The sequence below is a fragment of the Mustela erminea genome, chromosome 18 (assembly GCF_009829155.1).
Source record: "Mustela erminea isolate mMusErm1 chromosome 18, mMusErm1.Pri, whole genome shotgun sequence".
Classification (NCBI taxonomy): domain Eukaryota; kingdom Metazoa; phylum Chordata; class Mammalia; order Carnivora; family Mustelidae; genus Mustela; species Mustela erminea.
Window position 1 is genome coordinate 1,884,645 of NC_045631.1, and position 24,859 is coordinate 1,909,503.

At 58.6% G+C, this 24,859-nt stretch overlaps 3 protein-coding genes and 1 long non-coding RNA gene across 16 annotated transcripts in view; 3 read left to right on the forward strand and 1 right to left on the reverse strand.

The window, feature by feature from the left end:
* Window positions 1-18,768, reverse strand: part of LOC116577409 — a 55,297-nt gene extending 36,529 nt beyond the window's left edge. Inside the window, exons 1-4 of one of the 7 annotated variants that reach the window (XR_004280504.1) lie at window positions 18,616-18,768; window positions 16,678-16,758; window positions 16,404-16,510; window positions 3,365-3,557 (exon numbers count right to left, since the gene is read on the reverse strand). This is a non-coding gene — a long non-coding RNA (uncharacterized LOC116577409). Of the gene's footprint in view, window positions 1-3,364; window positions 3,558-11,566; window positions 12,443-15,988; window positions 16,167-16,300; window positions 16,511-16,677; window positions 16,759-18,615 lie in introns of those variants that run through there. The other 6 variants (XR_004280502.1, XR_004280499.1, XR_004280500.1 and 3 more) reach the window with 6 other exon arrangements.
* Window positions 6,098-17,967, forward strand: LOC116577406 (arachidonate 12-lipoxygenase, 12S-type). Of its 4 annotated transcripts, none has more exons than XM_032320577.1 (14): window positions 6,098-6,386; window positions 6,861-7,062; window positions 7,970-8,051; window positions 8,154-8,276; window positions 8,390-8,493; window positions 8,715-8,875; window positions 9,725-9,868; window positions 10,651-10,860; window positions 13,176-13,262; window positions 13,469-13,638; window positions 14,102-14,223; window positions 16,355-16,455; window positions 16,554-16,745; window positions 16,867-17,967. In XM_032320577.1, the coding sequence occupies exons 1-14, from the start codon at window positions 6,252-6,254 to the stop codon at window positions 17,044-17,046; spliced, it is 2,013 nt and encodes a 670-aa protein (XP_032176468.1). In that variant the 5' UTR covers window positions 6,098-6,251; the 3' UTR covers window positions 17,047-17,967. The 4 variants fall into 4 exon arrangements, with proteins under 4 accessions (XP_032176468.1, XP_032176469.1, XP_032176470.1 ...); XM_032320578.1 differs by having other exon boundaries at window positions 16,575-16,745; XM_032320579.1 differs by having other exon boundaries at window positions 14,138-14,223.
* Window positions 18,769-18,829: 61 nt separating the features above from the next.
* Window positions 18,830-20,654, forward strand: RNASEK (ribonuclease K). Its single transcript, XM_032320586.1, has 3 exons — window positions 18,830-19,234; window positions 19,855-19,931; window positions 20,320-20,654. The coding sequence occupies exons 1-3, from the start codon at window positions 19,157-19,159 to the stop codon at window positions 20,459-20,461; spliced, it is 297 nt and encodes a 98-aa protein (XP_032176477.1). The 5' UTR covers window positions 18,830-19,156; the 3' UTR covers window positions 20,462-20,654.
* Window positions 20,655-20,849: 195 nt separating this feature from the next.
* C18H17orf49 (chromosome 18 C17orf49 homolog) lies at window positions 20,850-23,609 on the forward strand. 4 transcript variants are annotated; one of them, XM_032320581.1, is made up of 6 exons: window positions 20,859-21,005; window positions 21,208-21,302; window positions 21,811-21,912; window positions 22,578-22,768; window positions 22,979-23,083; window positions 23,337-23,609. In XM_032320581.1, exons 1-6 carry the CDS (start codon window positions 20,985-20,987, stop codon window positions 23,399-23,401), a joined length of 579 nt encoding a protein of 192 aa, XP_032176472.1. In that variant the 5' UTR covers window positions 20,859-20,984; the 3' UTR covers window positions 23,402-23,609. The 4 variants fall into 4 exon arrangements, with proteins under 4 accessions (XP_032176474.1, XP_032176475.1, XP_032176472.1 ...); XM_032320582.1 differs by having other exon boundaries at window positions 20,864-21,005; window positions 23,341-23,609; XM_032320583.1 differs by lacking the exon at window positions 21,811-21,912 and having other exon boundaries at window positions 20,850-21,005.
* Window positions 23,610-24,859: the final 1,250 nt, after the last annotated feature.

Genomic DNA, 24,859 nt, shown 5'->3' on the forward strand with positions numbered 1-24,859 from the left:
GGGGATTTTTCCCCAAGCACGCCATTGCGGGGGAGAGGGCGAAAGTGGGGAGAGGAGGTAAGAGAGCCTGTGAATAAACAGAAATAAGATCAAGTAAGAAAATTCCAGATTTTATGGATTGGGTAAGAGGATGCCAAGGATCAGGTCAAAGAGAAGTTTCTCGTGGAAGGAATGACTGCAAAAAGGGTTAAGAATTTAGATGGCTAATACGAAGCCTTACAGGTGATCCTGGCTTTATTTTAAATTTTAATATCATGTTCATCCCATATTTTTTCTTTGCATTCCTTTTGATCTTTTAAAATACTGTATCGGGGCACCTGGGTGGCTCAGTGGGTTAAAGCCTCTGCTTTCGGCTCAGGTCATGATCCCAGGGTCCTGGGATCGAGCCCCACATCGGGCTTTCTGCTCAGCAGGGAGCCTGCTTCCTCCTCTCTCTGCCTGCCTCTCTGCTTACTTGTGATCTCTGTCTGTCAAATGAATAAATAAAATCTTTTTAAAAAATAAAAATAAAATAAAATACTATCAAGAGGCACCTGGGTGGCTCAGTGGGTTAAGCCTCTGCCTTCGGCTCAGGTCATGATCCCAGGGTCCTGGGATCGAGCCCCGCATCGGGCTCTCTGCTCGGCAGGGAGCCTGCTTCACCTCCCCCCACCACCGCCTCTCTACCTACTTGTGATCTCTCTCTTTGTATCAAATAAGTAAATAAAATCTTTTAAAAAATAAAATAAAATACTGTATCAAAATATACTATATCTTGATTACTGAGTTTTGGGGGGCCCCTGAAATGTTGTCCCAAGGTGAGAGTCTCACTTGCCTCACCCTGGTCCCTGCCCTGGCTGTTACCTTTCCAACCTTCAGTACCAGTCTTTTACATGGAAGGAACACCTGAAAGCCCAGGGACAGAGACCATCATGCAAGACATGAAAACTTTCTGGGAATCAGCGAGTAAGAAATTTGAATTATGTAGGATTACATGATAAACGTTAGAACCAAGAGAAAGGCAAGCAGTGGCTGGGATCCCAGAGAAGGAGCGGGATTTCCATATCCCCCATGGCAGACCCCACACTCATTTGTCCTCTACCCTTTATTTCTCTGAGACGGAGTGGAGGGTGCAACACACGTGGGGGTGACCCTCCAGAGACGTCCTGAAAGGATCAGTCAGGAATCGGAGGTTGGTGCTCTAAGAAACTGGAAGTTGCAGTTAGGGGTGGAGAGAAGGCCCAGGATTAACTTCTCAACCTCTTTACAGAAATGCAGAGAAGAGCCAGATTTCGACCAAGTAAATCCAAGCGGTTTAAGAGATGCCAGTCTTGTGAAAGTGGGCCCAGGAGGCCTACCTTGACCCCATGTTTGCTTAAAATGCAAGTTGACAACATGTGAGAATGGGACTTGGTGCCCACGCCTGCTTTTTACCACTGACGCAGGGGTGGGAAGAGCGAGGGAGGGGCTCACTTCAGCCTGTGACAGAGCCTCAGGATCCCTGCCAATGATTAACAATCTGGATGATTGCAACCTTTTCTCTTCCTTGTGTCTAGCAACCAAGCAGTGAGCACTGCTGAGGAAATCACAGCCCTGAGTCACGTTTCTCTACCTTCTCCATTACCACCCCCTTACAAAACCCAGAAGACATTGGTTTCTTCATTTCTCTCTGTCCCTACCGCTTGAAATGTTCATACCTTCATGTATCTGTTCACCCGTGTGGTCCTTTGGAGGGCCACAAACCACCATTAACATCTGAGACGTCACGTGGGTTCGTGTGAGCATGAAGCATCCACACCCATGTCCTCTGCGCCTTGCCCGGATTTTATCTGCCCTCTCTGGGTCTTCTAGAGCAACCGTCAGATGAGCCACCATTGAACTCCAGAGGCTTCCATGAGCAACATGTCTTAAGCGAAAACTGCAAGCTGTAGGAAGTGTGGACAGTAGGGCAAAGATTTTCTGAACAACCCAAACCAAGCACCCCTCGAAGCATATTCATGATCGCAGATGATTCTCGAATGCACAGAAACCTGAGCAGACCCTTGGGGCTCACCGCGGGCATCCCTGCTGGGATTGGGGTAGTGAAATCAGTGGGAAAGGAGGCAGCTAAAGGGTAAAAATCTGCCAGCTTTTTTCCTCTCTGAATGGACACGGCTCCCTGAGAGGAAACCATCTTTGACTCTTCTCTGAGCCTAGAGCGTCCCCCTCTCTGGCCCCTTCTGAGGTCCCCCAAAGGCTTGTCCTTCCTGGCCACACCCTCCCCATCTCCCACGCCACCCCAATCTCCCTTGGTCTGCAGAATGGGTAGGTGAGGAGGAGGGGGTAAATTTGCCTAAAGGGCCCAAGACACTGCCTGAAAGAAAAGAGACTGAGATTCAGAATTTCTTTTACATGGTTCAATAGTACTCAAGTCCTCTGTGGAAGCCTGAGAAGGTTCTATCACAGATCCACCAACAGGAAGGAACACAAGGGGTCCCAAAAGGGGGCCCTCTGTGAGGAAAGCGGCCACTCAAATGACCAGGCTCAATGCCAAGGCCTGACAGTTTCAGAGGCTAAAGCTGGACATGGCCTTGTCTCAGTCCCCTCGCACCAGAGTCACTCTTGGGAATGGTGCCCGAGCCCGTGTGAACTAAGAGCTTGGAAAGCCTGAGCATCTATCACTATCGGTGGCCTATGCGGGGATGCCTGCACCCATTAGATGGTGCAGGACAGAGTTTCTGCAGCTATAGCCCCGAACAAGGACAGAAGCGAGCGATGACACTGAGACAGAAGTGCCAGGCCAGGTGTCTTACAAGGAGCGAGTCCTCAAGGGACTGACTGGAAAACCGGGTATCGTTTCTCCCCCACAGTCAGGTCCTATATCTGCACAGCCTAACGTGACATGGTTTATAACGTGACATGTCCGCATGTCCCAGTCACCCTCGAGGAACAAAGAGACTGTCTAGAGCCCTGTGCCGAGTATGGGCTCAGACACTGCTGTGCCGGGCGCAGTGGGGTTACCCTCTCGGGGGGCTGCAGCTGGGACCACGCTGGCACACGAGAAAGGAAGGAGATGAAATCATTCCTCGGTTTAGAAAAACATTTGCACAAGCCTTTCTGGCCATAAAACCTCAGGGCCACCCCCCACCCCCAGGCCCTGGCGGTGACCTAGTGAGGGAAGCTTTGATCAGGAAGTTGGCTGCCCTGGGAGGAGAGGTCACGGAACGTGGGAGCCGCTTGGCTGCTGGCGCGGGGAATGGGGTCTGGGAGTCTGGAAGAGGGGGCGAGCTCAGCCTTGGGGTGCTCATGGGGCTGATGAGGCCTTCCTTACCGCCAACGGCGAGGCAAAATCCAGCGTTTGGCCGTTCCAGCAGCATGCGGAACAGAATGGTCACATAAGGAAAAAAAAATTAAGTAAGAGGTTTAATTCTCTGTATTGAAAACAAGAGACTGCTCCCCAGTGCCCTTGTCTGAGGACATTTACGTTACAAAACATGTCATTTGGGGCAGTTCAGTGCCTGCCCTGGGCTCAGGTTCCGCATCCGGAGCTCTTCTCCTCTCCTTCTGCCCCTGCTCGTGTTCCCTCTCTCACGGTGTCTCTGTCAAATAAATAACATACTTTTTAAAAAAGAAAACGTGCCATTTTACGCTCTTTCTCTGTCTCTTTGAAATGTGTGTGAATCTTTTTAGAAGCTAAACAAGCTTCTTGTCTGCTTTATGATCCAGGAATGTCTTTCCCAAGGACCTGGGATCTACCCCTTTGAAATGTTCACATCAAAGGACATAGTGCCCCTCTCTCCTGCTTCTGTGGGAGCCCAGGAGCCTAACCCAGGGGGGCTCCATGCTCCAAGCTGCAAAACCGCCTGCGGTCATAAAGATACAAGAACTCTGGGGCGCCTGGGTGGCTCAGTGGGTTAAGCCTCTGCCTTTGGCTCAGGTCATGATCTCAAGGTCCTTGGTTCGAGCCCCGCATCAGGCTCTCTGCTCAGCGGGGAGCCTGCTTCCCCCTCTCCCTCTGCCTGCCTCTCTGCCTACTTGTGATCTCTGTCTGTCAAATAAATAAATAAAATCTTTTTAAAAAGATACAAGAACTCTGTGCTTCTCACGATCAAGCCTAGCAATCACACGGACGGTCATCCATTACCAGGTGATGGCAGGATGAACAGTGCAAAAGGTGCCATCAAGCCTCTGCCTTGAGGGCTGGTTCCCGGCTATCTTGAGGGGGTGGAATGGGCTGCACCTGCCTGTCCAGAGGGAAGGGGGAAGGTGTCTTTCTGTCTTTGTGGTCTCATCGTGGGTTACCTGGGAGGCACATCCTATACTGGTTTAATGCTTCTTCAGAAAGAAAACTGGTTTTCTCCGCTACCTTTGTTGGAGAGGTTTTTCGGGGCCAGGAATTGTATTCCCCCAACATAACGCAAGTGCTTAAAAAGGAAAAAGAAAAGAAGTGGGAGGAAGGTTCTAGAGGAGTATGACCCCTAGTGGGAGTCTGGGGTCTCTGGAGGGACCTGGAGAAACTGTGTGGTGGTAGGGCAGAGGAATTTCTAGAAGGGACGCAGACATTCAAGTGGAAATTGTTTCCCATGAGTAAATAACAGCATAATTGCAGATAAAACACACTGGCTTCAGCTAAGTGTTTTAAACATACGAACACTTCGCATATGCATTAACTAGGATGATTCTCGATTATTCCTTCCCCCTCTGCCATGTGACCCTGCTGTGCGCTAGACAGGGCAGAAAAGGTGTCACGAAACAGCGGGGAAGCAGGTTCAGGGGTGAACTGATTTGGCAAAATCAAACAGCCTCTCCCATAGGCAAAAGCAACCTTTTGGGGTCTGTGTGGGAAAGGTCAGATACATCTACTACATAGGGGGCAATGTGAGCCATTTTACTGGGTGAGCCCCCAAAACTGCGAGAACTGGCAGACACCCAGTTCTGAGCGCAGATGATGAAGGGAGGGGTCAGCCTGGGAGTAAGAAAGGGAATGGCAGCCTGGTAAGGACCAGACACTTCTGTGAGGTTGGGAGGCTATCCTGCGGGCCTAGAAGCCCTCTTATCCCCAGTAACCACCATGCCATATCATTTTGAGGGTCAGGCTCAAAAAAGAAGCTTTAACTTGCCCTGCCCTAGCATCGCCAGGGATAACCTGGGAACCAAATGTTTCTAAGGGACCTGGAGCAGGGCCTAGACAGGGACCTGCCGGAGGCTTCCTCAGATGCCTGGGCAGGGGTGAGCGTGACAAAGCCTGAGTCCGGAATCGGCCTCCCAGAGCTTACAAAGTCCCTAACCAGCACTGGCCCCCAGTTTCCTGCCCTTAGAGCCCCACAGGAAATATCTGGAGGGAGGGGAGAGATAAGGACAAGGAGGCTGATGAAAGAAGTGGGATTTAAGGCCCAGTGAAAGCCGTTTACATACAATTTTCAGGAGAAAACAATTTGGGTAGGGGAAGAACTCATCAGGGTCAGTGAGACAAATTAATCTCAAACCGCAGGGCACAGGGCTGCATTCACCTGGCAAGGACAAAGGTCATGAGAATCACACTTGTATGCTGGGTTCCTACCTGACTCCGTGGGGCAGGCACACCTGAGTCCCTAATATTTTCTGCACCCACTAAACGTGGGACAAAAGGAGCTTTGACTGCCCTATCTGTCAGGCCTTTCTGTTTCTGGTGTATCTAGGATGTGCGAAACTGGGCTGCGGGACAGAGGGGAGCAAGTTCCTGAGCTGCTACTTTTCCAGGCTCTAGGGAGCCCCTGGTCATTTCCTGCAGGGCTGGGCTCCGGTGAGGTAGAAATCGGGGGGGGGGGGGGGGATTGCGGGTGGGTCTGCGGGAGCCCAGCACGGCCTTCCAGGGCAGCCTTCCCCAGATGCCAGCCCAGAGAACGGGAGACTTCCTCCCACTTTGGAAGACCCACTCACCCTCTCTTCCTCCCGCCTCCCCAGAGGCCAGGATCCTCAGCCTCGCTCCCAATAACCCCGGGGCCACCGCGACTGGCGACTCCCGCCCCTAAGTGCGGGCAGGGCGCCTCCATCCTCTCGGCCCCGCCCAGGCCCAGACCCCTTTATCTTCCGGCAGCGACGCCCTACCCGGAGCCGGGCCCTGCCCCGCAGCCCCGCTGCCGCCGCAGGTTCGGGCTAGTCCAGGGCGGGGAAAGGGCGTGAGGAGGGCGGGCACGCAGAGCATCTTTAAAGGCCCACGACTCCCCGGAGGCGCCTCAATAGCCGCCGGCGGCCCCGGGCAATCCCCACCAGCGCGCAGGACCCGGCTCCGCGCCCGAACTGCCGGGGGCGCCATGGGGCGCTACCGCATCCGCGTGGCCACCGGGGCCTGGCTCTTCTCCGGGTCTCACAACCGCGTGCAGCTGTGGCTGGTGGGGACGCGCGGGGAGGCGGAGCTGCAGCTGCGTCTGCGGCCGGCGCGGGGCCAGGTCAGCGGACGGGGAAGGGGACCCCCGACCTTGGCCCGGCCTGGGACCGCGAGGGTGGCGGCGGGGTCGCGGGGGGGCGGGGGTGGGGGGGGAGGGCGGCGGACGAAGGACAGCCGGAGCGCGCCGGAGAGGACTTGCCGGGGCAGGGAGAAGATCCGGAGCCAGGGCCCGGGCTGGACTCGAGTCCCTCCTCCCTTCCGCCAGGGTCCTCGCAGCCTCCACGGCTTCCCCAAGTAACCCCAGGGCCAAGGTCGATGCGGTACAAGCGGTCTGGTTAGAGGCTGCTCAGAGAGCGCCGCGCGGGGACAGCTCAGGGACGGACCGAGGTCGGTGACGTCGGACCCTGGGGCGCAGGTGTCTGGAGCAGGGAACAGGTGTTGTCTCTAGAGGCCTTAGGCAGCGGAGGCTCACGCACACCAAAACGGCCTCTCCGGGGCCCCTGGTGCTCAGTGTCGTGGGCTGTGGTCCCCACAGGAGGAGGAGTTTGATCGCGACATCCCCAAGGACTTGGGGCCCCTACAGTTTGTGAAGTTGTGCAAACACCACTCCCTGGTGGATGACGCGTGGTTCTGCGACCTCATCACGGTTCAGGGCCCGGGAGCCTGCGAGGAGGCCGCCTTCCCCTGCTACCGCTGGGTGCAGGGCCAGGACATGCTGAGCCTGCCAGAGGGCACCGGTGAGGGCTTGGGGGGCTGACGGGCAGGGATGCAGGTGAAGTGGCCCTCCGAGCTGGGCACAGTGGGTGGTGGGCACAGGAGGTGGGGACAAGACAGGGGTCAGGGCAACGTCCCTCAGTCCAGAAGTTACAGCCAGGATGAAGGGCTGCCAGGGAGGCTGGAAGGGAAGGTCGTGATTTGGAGACGCCCTCTTCCAAGAAGGGGACGGGCCTGGGGTCGGAGCAGTAACGGAAAACAGGAGAGCAGAGTGGAAAGGAGATCCGTGTGTGGCCAGACTAATGGGGGGGGGGGGGGTGGCTGGAATGGCGGCAGGTGCAGAAGGAGACAGGGACCCCTGGGCAGGTGGCAGCTAAGGCAAGAAGATAAATGCTCTGAGCCATGAGCCCAGAGCAGGTGTGGTTGGGGAAGCATGAAAGGAGACTGTGAGGGACAGGGAGCACCGCGACAGCAGGGCAGGGACCATAGGAATTTGTTAGTGTTGGAAACAGGAGATGAATCAGGAGACACACAAGGGCAAGGACAGTAAGGATGGAAACCTGGAAGATACGGCTCTGACACAGGAAGGGATGGGCCCAGAGAGCAGGAGCAAGTCAACAAGGTCTGTGGTGGGAAGTCTAAGGAGGGCAACCCTGGGAAAGACAGCCGGCACAGCTGCTGCACAGCAGCCTTCAAGGACAGTGGAAGGTGTGACAGGTGAGGCTGGAAACATGAAATCGAGCCAGGCGGTACGTGGTAGAAACAGGTGTGGTCCCATCTCAGCCTGATGAAGGGTATGAATCCGACCATAGGTAGAGATGATTAGGATCCGGTAGGGATAGACAAATCAAGGAAGAAAGGGGACATGCAGGGGGAGCACAGGGCCGCACAGACCCGTGCGGTCAATCATCTTAATGCCCGACCCCCCAGCACGCCTGCCAGGAAACAATGCCCTGGACGTGTTCCAGAAGCATCGAGAGAAAGAACTGAAGGAAAGACAAAAGCTGTACTGGTAAGCACTGGCCCGCGAGCCCCCCAAAGGTCCCCTCTTCCCTGGCCCTGCCCCCGTCACTGACCTACACACCCTCCCTGAAGCCTGGGCCCCATCTCCTAGCTGGGACACCTGGAAGGAGGGGCTACCCCTGACGATAGCGGCCGGGTGTCAAGACGATCTGCCTCCGAACATGAGGTTCCACGAAGACAAGAGGCTAGACTTCGAGTGGGCGCTGAAGGCGGGGTGAGGAAAAGCCTGGGGCTCAGAGAGGAAGAGGGCCAGGAGACCCAGGAACGGGGGCGACGAGGGAGGGGCCGAGAGCTCGGCAATGGGTTCACGTCCCCACGCTTGTTTAGGGCGCTGGAGATGGTCCTCAAACGTGTTTACACCCTCCTGAGCCCCTGGAACTGCCTGGAGGATTTTGATCAGATCTTCTGGGGCCAGAAGAGCGCCCTGGCTGGTCAGTGGTTCCCCAAGATGATCCCTATAGACCCTGAGGGCCCCTTTGGATGACCCGACCGCCACACCCCAGAGTCCCCCATGACCCCTTCCCTTAGGAGACCTGAACATCTCACAGAGGCCTCTGGAATGAAAAGCCAGGGGCTGGAGACGGGGTGGTCATGTGCCAGGACCTCTGAGCTGTGATAAGCACCTCCTCCCCCCCACCACCTGACCCCACAGAGAAGGTTCACCAGTGCTGGCGGGATGACGAGCTTTTCGGCTACCAGTTCCTCAATGGGGCCAACCCCATGCTGCTGAGACGCTCCGCCTCCCTGCCCTCCCGGCTGGTGCTGCCCCCGGGGCTGGAGGCACTGGGGGCCCAGCTGGAGAGCGAACTCCAGGTACTGCCTCCCATCCTGCTGGTTCCCCTGGCCTTGTGACATGCTGAACGGGGGGGGGGGCGCACCAAAGATGAGTCAGGGGGAGGGAGGCTGTGGGCACCCACCCCGCCTGGGTGCAGAGTCCCGTGCTGGAAAAACCTACAGGTAACAAAGCGTGCAGGGGAAACTGTGAGGCGCTCCCAGGGTGGAGGGCAACGGCGTGGGTTCCCAGGACACAGGTGGGGCCAGCGATGGTAACAGGGACAAGGACATTTGCTGGCGGCTGTCCAGACTCCCGACCCAGTGACTCAGGCGTAGGGGGGAAGGTGAAGGAGGCGCTGCCGGAGGTGGAGAGCGGGGAGGTCTCTTGGACGAGAGCTGGGTTCAGAGGAGAGGAGCCGGGTGTGAGCGTGCGCGGGCATGCGTGGGTGTGTGCTGGATTCCGTGACAGTGGACACTAGGGGCCCTAGGGGTGGCCGGCAGCAGAGCAGAAGTTTGGACACGTGGGGAAAGAGCTCAGTTTGCTGAGCCAGGGGGTCGCTGGGGGCAAACACAGGGAGCAGCCACGGAGGGGTGATGGAGAGGGAGCCGGCCAGCGTGGCCGAAGGACGGCTTCCAGCACCCGCACCGCGGACAGCACTGTGCACAGGCCGGGTCCTGACCCCGGGACTGCTCCCACACACGGGGCACTGTTTGTCCGTTCGCATCTATAAACCGAGAGGCGCTGGCCCAGATGCTCCAGTCCCGCCAACAGGACGCTGGTACCGACACGGGATGGCGGCCAGAAACTACATCAACGTATCCCCCTTGGTCCTGGCCCTGGAGGTGTGATTTCCACTCGAACCACGGGCACCTTCCTCCTCTCCCCAGAATGGTTCCCTGTTTGAGGCCGACTTCATCCTGCTGGATGGAATTCCAGCCAACGTGATCCGGGGTGAGAAGCAGTACGTGGCCGCCCCTCTCGTCCTGCTGAAGATGGAACCCGACGGGAAGCTGCTGCCTGTGGCCATCCAGGTGAGGCGCCCTGGGCGCGCCCCACCCCGCACCGCTCTCTGTTGGCCCCAACCTCCGCTCCTGGGGATGCAGCCCCCACTCCTTGGCTCCCAAACGCTTCTCCTCACACAGTGAGACCTGTCTCCTGTCACTCCGTTTGCCTGCAGTCTGCTTTCCCCTGACTCACCCAACTGGAAGTTCTTGTTCTGCTCAAGAGTCACAATGGCCTTTTGGATACTCACCCTGGACCCGCTGGTTCTCAGACTTTAGAGGGCATCGCAGTCACTGGCGGGCCCATTAGTGTATGCAGCTGGGGCCCACCGCCGGACTTCCTGATTCCGTAGGTCTGGGCTAGGGATGGAGTGTGTGTATTTCTAACAAGCCCCTGAGTGATGCTGGTTTGGGAACATACTTTGAGAAACACCCTAATCCCCCTGAAGCCTTTCTGACTCCAAACACTCACCATCGGACGAACACCCTTTCTCCCGCGGTTCTCAACAGCTACAAGTACTGTCCGCTGTCTCACCTGTCTGGCTTCCCTTTCCCAATAGCCAGCCCTCCGCAGCATCTCCTCCCTGCAGCCCCCGCTTTGACACTCCTGCCTTTACCCCCTCCAGCCGGGCACTGGTGTGGCGACACCGCCAGCGAGAGGCAGGGCAGAAGATGGCCTCGGCCCTCCCCCTGGATTGTAACCCCCGGGGAGCAACCGTCTTCCTCACCCCCTCGCCATTCCCACTGACCCCCCCACCCACCCACCAAAGAAAAGCAAAGTCTCCGTAACGGGCTTGATTTCCTGTTTACAGATCCAGCCCCCCAGCCCCAGATCCCCGACCCCGCCGCTGTTCCTGCCCTCAGATCCCCCACTCGCCTGGCTCCTGGCAAAGACCTGGGTCCGAAATTCTGACTTCCAGCTCCACCAGCTCCAGTACCACCTCCTCAACACTCACCTGGTGGCCGAGGTCATCGCTGTGGCCACCATGAGGCACCTCCCGGGGCTGCACCCTGTCTTCAAGGTACATGCTACGCTCTACCCTCTGTGTCCCAGTTCAGATCCCAGGGACAGGAAACAGCCCAAGAGCCAACAACATCGCGACCACAAAAATGTTTGTCAGTTTGTGAGAGCAAGAAGGGAGACGAGCTGGAAGACCGCCTACCCCCCAAATCCCCTTTCAGTTGCATCATTTAGGGTTCCTTGAGGACATCTTACTGAAGGAGCCCCCTGAAATGCTCAGAGAGCTGCCGACCTAGCAATGGGCCTATATTCTAGCAGGAGTGTTGTTAGGAAAACAGCAGCCTTGTTCCTGCCTTAGGAGCCTCTCTGTGCAGCCAGAAGGACACGTGACACCCGAGACCATCCAGAGACCGGTATCTGGAACTAAAAATTACAAGAGACAGCCCACAGACACCAGAGAACTGATGGGAGAATGTTCTACCCCAGCCAAGGAGTTTGCTAAGTAGGAACAGATCAGAAGGCAATGGACACCCCAGGAGGCAGGTGGAAAAAGACACACATTGGAAAGATGATGATCTGGAAGAAAAGTAAAAAGAAACCAAGGACTTGGCTGGGGGTGGGGAGCCACAGTGCGCCTGGGCACCAGACCAGAGAAAGAAAGGCCAGAGGACCGTGCTGTGGCAGCATCCAGCAACCCACAAGCTGGGGGTGTGGTAAAAACCTAGAAATATTGAAATCTGATAAAAGAGTGAGCTCAGTATCCATTGCTAAGCAGAAGGCAACAAAATAAGACTCATGGTTGCGTAAAAATGTCCTCAACATCTTGCACAGGGACATGGCCGAGAAGGGACAAATCCAGGGATAATTGCCAGAAACAACCCACTCGGGAGGAGAGCCAGTCTGGAAGCAAAGAGCAGGGCTTCCATTTTAGGTGCCAGGAGCGGAAATGTTGGCAAAATATGCACACGAGTTCCAGCCGCGGGGTTTCAGCTGGGGGCTTCCCGGCACCCCCGCCCCCAAGCCTGGCCACCGGTAGCCGTGGCCCCTCTGAGTCTAGGGTAGCACAGATCAGATGGATTTATGGCTCTCAGGGTGCTCCTATGTCGCAATCTTCTGGTCTTCGGGAACAGGTCAGGCTTCTATTCAGGCTCACGCTCCCCCATCACGAAGTCAGCCCTGTCTCCACCTATGTCAGCCTTGTCCCAGGGCAGACGGCTGGGCCGTGATCAGTCCCACGGGGTAGCAAAGTCTGCTTGCTCACAAAGATTCTGTGCGCAGGCTGGCTCTGGCCTCAGATGCTGGGGTGCGCATCCAGAATCCTGACCTCCTGATCCAGAATCCTGAGCGCCACAGCGGGGTTGTGAAAGGACAGAGCGACAGAACACAGCCGCATGACACTGGCTAAAAGCTACAAAAGTCCATCGTTCTTGCAAGGACCACTCCTGTCATTAGGGGCTGCTTGTCCTCAGGTAGCCGCTCTGCTCCCGTGGACTCTGGGCTTTCTAGGACACTCGGCGTCTCTCAGGAACTTTCTGGAAAGTTTCGGGCCAGTGCGAACTGCCTTCACCCCGCTTGGGTCGTTCCCTGAGCGTGGCACCCACAGGTCTGACAGACAGCAGCACCGCATGACGGCCGCACATACGCTGGGTGCAAATAAGACAAGACAGTTGGGGGTCAAAGGCATTCCTGCGAGGACCAGACAGCCTTCTTCCATAGCTAGCACGAGTGTTTGCTAAAGCTATACAACAGAGGGATCTGACCGCCCAGCTCGGGGTGGCGCGGGTCTGATGTCAGGCCCCCTGCAGGGTCAGCAGGAGGCTCAGTGCCCCCCACCCCGTAAGTGGCTCACGGCACCCACCCCAAAAAGGGGCCTCGCACTGCAGCCCCTGACAGGGAAGCAGCCAGAAGACAGCTTCAGCTGTGAGGACATGAAGGACAGAAACATAAAGTCCATCACGGGGGCTGGTTCTTGACACCAGCAGTCAAGGTGGGAACAGAGACAAACGGCAACGGCTCCAGCACCAGGGGCTCCATGGGGGCCCGACGGCTGGAGCGCTGCAGCCCCCAAGACGGGAGGCCCCATCATCACCCGCAGTCCACAGGATGGGAACTGACACAGATCAACACTCAGAGGGGCCGTGACCCTGGACGAGCACAGAAGCGAGTGCTTTAGTACAGCGTGATGGGCAGCAGGGGGCAGGGAGAGCAGGAGAGGGAGCGAGGGGAGTGAGGGGAGCAGCAGAAAACCAGACCTGCGGGGCAGGCAGGGCAGTGAGGAGAGCCTCCAGCAGGGAGAGGCCACAAGGCTGGGCCCCATACCCCGTGAGGCAGGACCCCGCGTGGCCTCCATAACCACCCCCACCCCCTCCACCCCAGCTCCTGATCCCACACATCCGCTATACCTTGGAGATCAACACCAGGGCCAGATCCCAGCTCATCTCAGAAGGAGGGATATTTGATAAGGTGAGGAGGTAACAGGACCTTGCGGGGGTGGGGCCACTCGTCACCCAGCTCTCTGTGACCTCCTGCCACTTTCAGGATCCCAGACCAACCCGGGGGAGTGTCCCTTCCCCCCATGTCCGTCAATGAGCAACCCCACCTCGGAGCCCCTTGCTTGGCTCCGTCCTGTCGCTCAGGGCCTCCCCTCTCTGCCCTCTCTGGCGTCGCAGGCGGTGAGCACGGGTGGCGGGGGCCACGTGCACTTGCTGCGTCGGGCCATGGCTCAGCTGACCTACTGCTCCCTCTGTCCCCCTGACGACCTGGCTGACCGGGGCCTGCTGGGAATCCCAAGTGCCCTCTACGCCCATGACGCTTTACGGCTCTGGGGGATCATCGCCCGGTGGGTGACGGTGGGAGCGGGGCCAGGGAGGGGGAGAACGGGGCTCCCACCTGACGTCAGCATGGGCCCAAACCCCACGTGGAAGCAAGAAGGGCCTGACATCGGCCGAGAAGGAAGAGTCAGGAGGCAGCAGGGAGGGTCTGAAGCCGGGGAGACCGAGACAGGAAGTACGGGGAGGGGAAGCTGCCGGCGGCTAAACCACAGGGTCCCAGGGCCTGGCTGCGGTCAGGGGAGTTTGTCAGGAAGAACACCTTTCAGCCATACGGCCAAAATTCATAAAACAAGGCGTTATAATGTTTCCTTCCTTTCTAAACCCATGTTTAGAAAGAGCTAAGGGATGTCCCCAAACACGAGTCTAGTAAAATCTGTCCCCGGACACAGCGGGAGTCACCTGGGCCCAGGCCACAGGAAAGCAGTCGAGGCTCTTCTCGCGGGAAGCTCACCTCCCTTCTCCCCCGGGCAGATACGTGGAAGGCATCGTCCGCCTCTTCTACCATAGGGACGACGTTGTGAGAGGGGACCCGGAGCTGCAGGCCTGGTGTCGGGAAATCACCGAGGTGGGGCTGTGCCAGGCCCAGGACCGAGGTAGGACCCTTCCCCAGGGACTGGGGCCCTTGGGCCGCTCTGCCCCTCTGGGTTCAGGACCCCAACCCCGCATCCCACCTCCCTTCCAGCCACGTGCGTAGCATCTCAATCCCATTCCCACCTGCTAAGACTCAAGCCACTTCTAGACACCCAGGGGCTGTCCTCCTCAGAGACCCTGGCCATCACCCTCTACTGCCATCCCCAAGCCCCAAGCACATCGTGGGGCCCAAGCATGGGGCCCCATTAGACCAGAACCGCAGCCAGGGCGGGATCTGCCCAGGCCCTGCTGGGACCCCTGTTCTCCTCCTGGTTGTCTGTTTTCTCACGTGAGGACAGAAATACATGGGAAGAGCTTCCAGCAAGACCCATGACGTCCCACGCTGCTTTCCGTCCCTGCCTTTCCCACCCGCCACTGCCCAGCACACACACATGTCCAGGGTGCACAGCGCATGCCCCACACTGCCCTGGTCCCGTCCCGTCCCACCCCAACTTAGTACTGTACAGGTTTGCGCCAACTGGACCCCGCGCATGGCGGCCACATTTCCGGGGCCAGTCCAGTTCCCCCTCCCCTCGGGTAGGATCTGGCTAGACCTGGGGCACCCCTACCTGCATTTTACCCTCTGAGGAAGGAACAGCCTTTCTTGAGCTCTTGCTAGGTTCATCCCCCCCATCTAACACACATGGGCCTACGGGGGCTGCTTTAGATCATTCTTGGGGTCCATGCCAGCACCTCTGGCTCTCCGGGACAACTCCAGATGTTTACTGGGGAGAGCCAGGCCCCAGGGATGCAGCCAATGATAAACCAACACCTGCATTCACCCTTCCGGGCCCAAACTTTGTCTTGGACACCTCAAAACTGTCTCTCAGATCCCCCAGGCCCCCAGAAGACCCTTCCCCCTCTCTCCCCGCTCAGCTTCTCCCCAACCACTCTCTATGTTGGGAAAACAAAAATAAATATTCACATGTCAGCTTTAATCTCCACCAACTGCCTCTCATCCTCTCTTCCTCCGCTCACCTCGGTTCTCATCATGCACTTTGCCTAATTTTCCCAACAGCCTTATTAGAGGAAATGTGCTAAAATGAAAAACAGCTTGAGAGTATCAGTGAGGAACCCAAGTTCAAGGTCAGCCTCTGCCTTTTCCAGACCATATGATCCTGACAAGTAGTTCGCTCTCTCTGGTCTTTGATTTTTTTTTTAATTGATAGAAAGGGAGTGATTATATTTGTTCCACTTAACTCATAGGCTTAGTGGCTCTAAGTCACCATCTCCACTGTAGAATCAGTGGCCTGAGATAACCTTTGTGGAAAGCCTCTCTTGGCTGTGACACTATAAATACACAACTTCTTCTGTTCCTCCCTTTATAACTCGGGCATTCACAATCCTCTATTGGGGAACAGGAGGAAACGTCCCTAAATTCCTAACCACTTTTTGAGGCAGAAGATATTCAACCGCTCAGTGCTTTTTAGCCCCCGATAGTAACAATTCCATAATAATTCTATAATAACAATAATCATTATTTACCGAGCCTTTGTCACATACAAGGTGATTTCAATATGTTATCACCCACATTTTATAAGTGAAAAAATGGAAATTCAGAGAGATTAAGTAATCAGCCTAAGACACCCAGATTATATTGCTTGAACCTGAAATGAAACTCAGGTCTAATGCCAATGTATTTGAATAAATAAGTGAATAGACACCCATCAAAGCCAAAATACAGTGGACCCTCAAACAGTGTGGGGCGGGGTGGGGGGTTAGGGGCGCTGACCCTCCCCCGCACACGCCAAGCAGTCAAAAATCTGCCTATAACTTTTGACTCCCGAAAATCTTAACTACTAAGAGTCTACTGTTGACTGGAAGCCTTCCCAATTACGTAAAGAGTCTATTTACCCCGTCCTGTGTGCCATATGCATTGTATGCTATATTCTTACAGTAAAGCGAACTAGAAAAGAGAAAACATGAAGAAAACCATACAAAGGAGCAAATACACATCTGTACCCACTATAAAAAAAGCCATACCTAAATCGACCCACGCAGTTTGAGCGCAACTGATGTAGACACCCCCAAGACGATCACCTGCATTTCTCTCCTCTCGCACTGGAGCCCCTCAATCCTGTTCCTCTCTGGCAGGTTTCCCCGTCTCCTTCCAGTCCCAGAAGCAACTCTGCCATTTCCTCACCATGTGTGTCTTCACATGCACTGCTCAGCACGGGGCCATCAACCAGGGCCAGGTATGAGAGCTGAAAGCCCAGGTCCCTGAAGGCAGGCATCTGGACCTTGGGATTCCTAAGGGAGAGAAGGGTTCAAAGCATAAGTCTCAGGATCCTAGGGTTGCAGTTTCTTCCCCCAGCTGGACTGGTATGCCTGGGTCCCTAACGCCCCATGCACAATGCGGATGCCCCCGCCCACCTCCAAGGAAGAAATAACGATGGCCACGGTGATGGCTTCACTACCTGATATCCGACAGGCCTGTCTTCAAATGACCATCACGTGGCATCTGGGTCGCCGCCAGCCAGACATGGTAAGAGGGGGCTCTGGGGAAAGGGAAATGACAGTTGGAAGGGAAACATCGGAACAGGGGCTAGGCCCTCCGTGCTTCTGCCTCTGGACTAGAAACTGATGCATCCTTTGTCCTTTCCTAGGTGCCTCTGGGGCATCACAAAGAAAAGTATTTCTCAAGTCCCAAGGCCAAGGCGGTATTAAACCAATTCCGAACAGATTTGGAAAACCTAGAAAGAGAGATCACGGCCCGGAATACACGACTCGACCTGCCGTATGACTACCTGAAACCCAGCCGCATAGAGAACAGCGTCACTATCTGAGGCCTGTGGCATCCCCGCCTCCAAGACTTCAGATCAGCTCCAGGACTGTTTCCAGTTTGAATGTCATGGTTTCCAGAGTCTCTGCGGCTAAAGCTCTATTTTCTCCCCCAACCAAATCCCCAACGTCGGTATCCCCCCTGCCCAGGGAAGGCAGCAAACCTTTTCCATAAAGGCCAGATGATAAATATTTTAGGATTTGTGAGGCTGCATCATCTCTGTCCTAATTCCTTAGCTTTCCCGACAGAGCACAGAAGCAGCCGCCAGATGATGTGGAAGTTAAGGAGCGTGACCGTGTTCCCATAAAAAATTACTTAAGAACAGTGAAATATGTCACAAAATTCTCTTCCTTTGGTTGGGTCCACCGTTTAAATATGCAAAGAGGATCTGTGCTTTGCCAGACGGACAGGCACAGGCTGTGGGTTGGATCTGACCTTCAGGGGCCATCCTCACACCGGGTAACCCCGCATTAGCCTGAGGCACTGACCCTACTTGCCAAACAGCCAGAGGATGCTCTGAGGGCGGATGGGGAAGTTTTCCTGCATAAATCAACTACCTCAACTAATTCTTCTTTCCCAGGAGCTAGATCCCCTACACCAGCAGCCAACCTAAAACTTCATGACTCTGTGCTTTGGCAACATTCCCTCCACCCTGTTCCCCCTCTTCACGCACCTACCCCAAAAGTCCTCCAGTAAGAATGGTGTTCCAGGGGAGAACAAAAACCTGCCATCCCTGGATGGCTCCCTCCCCTCCCCCGGCAGCCTGGAGCTAAGGAGACCTGAGATTCCTGTCCCAGGGCCCCTTTCCCAGCCCCTGCAATAGTATTCCCGAGTCTGTATGTGTTTCCCTGGGTCCGAGTTTTCTGTCACAAGCTGTTTAAGAACAATAAACGTAAAATAAACGGGAAAAAATGTTACAGAGTCATGTCCATTGCTGACCAGTGTGTCTTTGTGTGGTTCTGGGGTCTTGGAATCCAAATGACTCCTCTCGATTATGCTGCAATCGCTGTCCTCACTAGAACGTGTACAGACAGCTCAGTGCAGAACTGAATTCTTTCAACACCCGATTTCCCTAAATGACCATCACAAAGCTGCCTCTCACTGCTGAAGCATACAAACTTTTTCCCCCCAGAGGGTGACCTATTCATGTTTTTAAAAACTGTGTACCCTCCCTTATCCAAAGGACCTAGGGTCGGTCTCCTTGGTGTACACGGGGAGGCAAAGCGACACCGTTGCGTCCTCACTCCTCTGTCCAACACGACCGGCAGGACCGCTCTCCCTCACCACTGGTTCTCTGTCTCTGCTCCCCCCGCACTCTTCCGAGCGCCCGCATTCTTCTGGACTCGGCCTCCAAGACCATGCAGCATTCTGTGCTCGGGAACAAAATGGCACTTCATGGGGCACCCCTGGGGCGAGGGACCCGCAGCCACTTGAAGACGTCCTGGCCACGGCGGTCCTCGGGAAGGGGCTCCTAACCCCCGCTCCCTGTCGGAACAGCTCTGCGCCAAGGCAGGGTGAGAAGACAGGAGACAGGGGAGTTCTTTCTCGCTGTCAGTCTCCGTGTCTCACTTACCACGACCCCGTCCAGGCCAGCACCCGAAACTAAGCCATCTGCGGGCAAACCCCGCGAGCTGCAAGCCTCCGCACCCAGCAGCCCATAGCCCGGGTAACTGGGCCGACAAGCCCCTCCCTCCCCACTCCCGGCGCCTGCGGGCTCCTCGTCACGTGACTTGCCTGGTTGGTCACGTGGCGCGCCGGGTCCTCCCATTCCAGCCTGAAAGGGGGGGACCAGAAACGGGAGGCGTTGCTGCTGCAACACCGCGCCCCGGCTACAAGGGTCCTAAGGGGCTTCTGAGGGGTTGCTTCGGCCTCACACACCGCCTTTCCCTGCCGGAGATCAGGGAGGGCCCGGAGGCGCCCCGCGATCCCCCGCGGCCCCCCCCCGGCGCGATGGTTGGGACCTGAGGCCACGCCCCCTTGGCGGCGCTCCCGGCTGCTTGTCCGCCGCGGCGCGAGCCTCCGGGTCCAGCTAGCTCTTCCCGGGCGCGTCCGGGCCTTCCTCTCGCCGCCTTCCCGCTCCGCCCGCAGCTAGACGATCCCCGACCCCCTTCTTCATGGCGTCGCTTCTGTGCTGTGGGCCCAAGCTGGCCGCCTGCGGCATCGTCCTCAGCGCCTGGGGGGTGATCATGTTGGTGAGGGACCGCCCGGCGACGGCCGGAGAGGGCCCAAGGGGCCCCGGTGTTGGAGGGCTGGAAGGCTGGGGGACTCCGGGCCTTAGAAGGCAGCAGGCTGACCGGTGGTCGATGCGCCGCTGGAGAAGGAGACAGCTGAGAGAGAGAAATGGGGAACTCGAGCGGGGCGGGGGTGGGGGGAGCCCTCGAGGTAAGAGGGAGAGGAGCTGGGCCCTTGAGAGATGCCTGCGCTGAGCGGAGGGCAGCGGGAATGGGGAGCGCTGCTTCCCGAATGGGCAGCCGCGGCCTTGTTTCCCCGGGGTGACCCGCCCCGCTCTGGGAAGAAATAGTACGTGATTTCCACGACCCCCTCCTCCCTGTCCCATGACAGCGCCGCCTCTGGAGAGGAGGACAGTCTGGCTTGCTCACTGCTCTGCCCTTGCACTGCCCCAGTCGTCTCTCCCGGCTCCCACCCCAGTCCTGGTGACGGAGTCCGAGCCCCGTAGCGGCCACCCCAGTCCCAGCGCGTTCCGGTGGCTCCCAGACCCGGGCGTTGTGGCAACATTAGAAGTGGGAGGGGCTTGGAGAGCGACCAGGTTGGGGGCTGGGGTTCAGGGAACCCGTTCGCTGCCTTTTTGCAGATCATGCTCGGAATCTTTTTCAATGTCCATTCGGCCGTGCTGATCGAGGACGTCCCTTTCACCGAGAAAGATTTTGAGTAAGTAGTCAGGTGGCAGAGGCGAGCCGGGGGGCAGGGGGAGGTGGCCGAGGCCCCGAGTCGTAGGCGGGAGCTGCTGGTGGCGGGGTGGCGGGGTGCCTGGGCCCCGAGGCTGGAGAACTGAGTGCGCCGAGCTTTTCCTCTTAGCGCTCTCGGAGTCAGCCCCCGCGGTCCTCCGCAGCCTAGATGCGGCTGCTTCGGTATTTTACTCGACATCCCTAGGCCGCAGTCCCCCTCCCGCCGGGGGCACGCGATCCTGGAACTCGCCCCGGAGGGTTGGAGGAAGCTTGAGTAACGCGAGTAAAAGCGCTTAGGCGGAGCCCGGCGCCCGGGAAAGGCCGGCCGCCACGAGTGCTGCTGACCCTTGTGTACCCCATGCCCGCCGCAGGAAGGACCCCCAGAAGATATATGACCTGTACGAGCGAGTCAGCTACAACTGCTTCATCGCCGCGGGCCTCTACCTCCTGCTCGGAGGCTTCTCTTTCTGCCAAGTCCGGCTCAACAAGCGCAAGGAGTACATGGTGCGCTAGCGCTCCGCCGGCCCCCCGTCCGCCCCCCTCTATTTAAAGACTCTCTCCAGGGGCTCGTGCCCCCGCCTCCGCCCCCATGCCGGCGCCCCCGGCGAGACTGAAGCCCTCGCTGGCCGGCGTCCTGGCCCCGCGCGGGGAGTCTGGGGTCGGCCGTCCCCCGTCCCTCCACAATAAAGCGGAACTGTCCTGCTGAGCCGTGTGTCTGTGCTTGGGGCCGGGGCGGGCACCGGGGCGGGCGGGGGCGGGAGGGAGGCCGTGCGCCGCGAGCCGACCCGCCGGCGGAAGTGGAGGGAAGCCGGGCCGGAAGTGAGGCGGCGTCCGGCCCTCGGGCCTCGCTCGGCGGGTGCCGCCGGAGCCACCGCGGCGGGCAAGGCGGGGAGCGGCCGCCGGGGAGCCAATCGGCCGCGGGGAGGGGCGGGACTTCCTGCGCGGGGGCCCCCAGCGGCTCGGTCGCCCGGCTCCGTGGTCCCCGGCTCGGCGGCGGCGGCGGTGGCGTCTCCTCCGTGGGGAGGCGCGCGGGGCCATGACGTCAGCGTCCACCAAGGTTCGGCCTCGCTCGCGGACAGCGCTCCCTGGCGGCCGCGGGCGGGCGGCCCCATCCCCCTGCCGGCGGCGCCGGCTCTTCCGCCCGGGGCGGGGGGCGGGGGGCGGGGGCCAGGCGGGAGACGCGCTGGGGTGGGGCCAGGGGCTCCGGGCGGGACGGCGCGGGGTGTGCGCGGCCCCCCGTGACGCCGCCCCGCCCCCAGGTCGGAGAGATCTTCTCGGCGGCGGGCGCCGCCTTCACGAAGCTCGGGGAGCTGACGATGCAGCTGCATCCCGTGGCCGACTCTTCCCCCGCGGGGTACGTGAGCCGGGCGGGCGCGCCGACTCGGCCACCGGCGCGGACGCTCTGGGCAGGGACAGGTGGCGGAGTGCCCTGCGCCGGGCGCCCCGCTGAGCGCCGCGCTGAGCGGGCGCGGAGACGCGCGGGTCGCGGGAGGCACGGCGGGTGCCCCCGCAGCCTGCGGCTCCCGACCCGGGCCCTGCGGGCTGACCTGAGCGCCGCTCGCCGCGATCGCGAATCTGAGAGCCCCGCGGGTGGGGTTGCTTCCAGCGGGCCCCTCACGGCCTTGGCCGCCCGGGGCTCAGGCACAGGCAGGCTTTCCTTCGATCGTGGCTGTCGGGACAGGTGTGGTTGGGGTCCTCAGGATGCCCACAGGGCTTAAGGGGGAGGAAACCCTCTTTAGGGACCCACGGAAGGGACCCCAGGGACTGGGGGGAGGAGGCTGGCGGCTGTGGAATGCACTGCCTGTGGACTGGCTGCACACCCCCCTCTTCCCACTTTCCTGTCCCCCTCTCCTCCCTGACAGTGCCAAGTGGACGGAGACGGAGATAGAGATGCTGAGGGCTGCCGTGAAGCGGTTTGGGGACGATCTTAATCACATCAGCTGTGTCATCAAGGAACGGACAGTGTGAGGGAGGGTGGCCGGCAGAGGAAGGGGGGTGGGCACCGTCTTCCTGCACACCCGTGGTCCATCATCCTGAGAACCCCCTTCCAACTCAATGGCCTTTCCTGCCTCGCTGCTAGTTGTGTTAGCAAGAGCTAGAGGACTGAGAATGAAAGAGTGGGTCAGAAGTTACTGAAATGCTGTCCTAACCAGGACCTTACGAGAGTTTTATTTCGGGTTGCCTTGAGATGCCCAGCAGCTGAGTTTGGTGATGAGAGTCCCCTGGCGGTTTACACAGCTCCTTCGAGCTGCTGCTGCGGTGTTTCTGGGGGTGCTGTAACACTGAACTAGCTGATTGGAGTCTACTCCTAAGTCTCGGTCTGCCTGCGGGTCACCAGAGCTCACCTGGTAGCCTTGCGTGCCCACACATCTGTCCCACAAGAGAAGTAGGACGCGGGCCTTCCCCACTGCACGGTTGAGGTAGTCCACTCTTCACATCCCGTCTGCCCTGAGTGTGTGTGAAGCTTCAGGAGAACACGAGAACCCTACCAATGGCTGGCGCCCTAACCTTGGTGCTCACGAAGGGCTCCCCAGTATTCCTTCACAATGGCCCGTTAGCCCTGCCCTTCCCCTCCCTTCTTCCCTCCCGGGCTCTGATGACTCCCTAACCTGCTCTCTCTTCTCTTCAGGGCCCAAATAAAGGCCACCGTGAAGCGCAAGGTTTACGAAGACTCCGGCATCCCTCTTCCAGCTGAGTCACCCAAGAAAGGACCCAAGAAGGTGCCCTCCGGTGTCCTGTCACCTCCTCCAGCTGCCCCTCTGCCAAGCGGCTCCAGTGTCCCTGAGGCCGGGGGGCCCCCCGTAAAGAAACAGAAGGCCGGTGAGGGCTGCCGAGTGGCTACCTGGGAGATCAAGGTCCTGTCTGATGTTCAGGGAGAGAATCGGGTGGGTCAGAGAAGGACCCATCTCTTTTCCTTTCCCTGTCAGGGTTCCCTGAGAGTGGGTCAGGTGGCCGAGGGAGGGAGAGCTGGGGGACAGTCGGAGAACCTAGAACCTAGCTTATGCCGCGCCCCCCGCCCCCGCTCCCCAGATGTGACACTCAGTGCTCTGAATGACTCGGATGCCAACAGCGACCTGGTGGATATTGAAGGGCTAGGAGAAACTCCTCCAGCCAAGAAACTCAACTTCGACCAGGGTAGGAGTCCTCCTCCTCCTACTCCCACACCAGCTGGAGGCGTGGGGGATGGTTTCCGCAGGAGCCCCCTCCCCCGGTACAGAGGCTTGGGAAGAGCAGGTTCCCTGGTACCCTGTGCAGGGCATTGGGTCAGCAAGGAGCCAGGGGCTCAGGGGAGGTGGGAGTGGTCTTGGAAGCAGGTGCTGGGGGCGGGGTGTCTTGGAAGCGTACTTGGGGCTCGCTCCATCTCGGCCCATTTTGCTTCCTGTTTCAGACAGCCTGACCCTGGATTCTGGCCTTCTCATGACCTCTGCTGACCCTCCTTTACTCTCTCGCTGAGCCTCCCACCTCTGACCCCTCTCACTGTTCCCCCTGGACCTGTGGATCGCCCGGGACTCTGAGCAAGCCTGCACGAGAGGGACAGTCACAAGGCTGCTGGGGCCACACCGGCCACGCCGTTCCTGTACGCGCATCTGCCCCCAAACCCCTCTGACCTCCACCTGATGGACTTTTTTATACAGAAAACAATAAAGATTGCCCTCTCCACCTGGTGCCTGCAGCGTCACGTGATTGGGGCACAGTGGGTGAAGGCCTCCCTCCTGAGGCCCCCGGGGCTCGGCCCCTCCCCGCAGGTCTCACCACCCTGCCTGGAGCAGCACAGCCCATATTGGCAGACTCTGTGCCCAGTGCCAATATTTCTGTGCTGCTAGAGCCAGGGGAGCTGGGTGTGGGCAACAAAGACTCCAGTCCACTCTCCGGAGGCCGAGCCTAATCCCAGGACCTCTGGCAGTCCGTATTCCTGAGGCCACCCCGGGGAGTTGAGAGGGGCCATTTCCAGTGCTCCCAGGACCACCCCCCCGCCCCCCAGCTCACAAGAAGGCCCAGATGTTTTCTGTGTCGCTTCTCCAGGGTGGCCTCCCGGGGCCAGGCCTCGGCGGTGCCTCCCCCACCCTCGCTCTAACACCACAGTGTGGTTTGGACGTGGCCACAGAGCCGTGCAAACCACAGTGTGCTGCTGGGGCGGGAGCAGGACTGGGGTGGCTTGAGAGGAAGGGAGCACAAGATGGTGCCGTGAAGACCCCCACCACCAGGAGCGGGGACCTAGAGAAGGCTCAGAAGGCATACACGGCCCCAAGAAGGGTTGCGGGGGCAATGAGGAACCGGGGCGAGGAGCTGGCAGGCCACAGGAGGGAGAGGGGCCTAAGGGCTGAGCCCGCCGTGGGATACGACTGGAACCACCTTCCCTCCGTAGCAACTCTGCTCAGGGGACCCCTCGGGTGGGGTCAGAGGCAGAGGAAACGGGATGACTGGGGGGGCCACACACTGCCTCCCGACTCAGCAAGGGCAGGGACCCAAGGCTTCCTGTGTCCGTTCCTCCCCTCCCTGGGTCAGAACCCAAGAGAAAGCAAGGAGAGACAGAAGGCCAAGGACAGCAGAGTTGGGAGTTGGCAGTCCAGAGGTGGTGGGGCCGGAACATGGTGGGGAGAGGGGGGCCGGAAGTCGCCCTGGGCCCTGGGCCTGCCACAAGATGGAGGCCAAAGGCAGGAAATGGAGGCCAGGGGGAAAGGGGAGCAGCAGGGCCCAGGAAGAGGGCTGTCTGGACCTGGGGGCCAGGTACTCAACCCCCAGCACTGTTCCCACTCCCCACCGCCCCCCAGGGCCCACACCCGACCCCCCATGACAACCCCCATCAGCCCATCCACCAGGCCCAGGAAGGCGGGCCCACCCCAGAAAGCCACGTTTAAGCTGAGACAAACATGGCTCTCCCCACCCCCACCCTAGGCCTTCCCTCAGCCT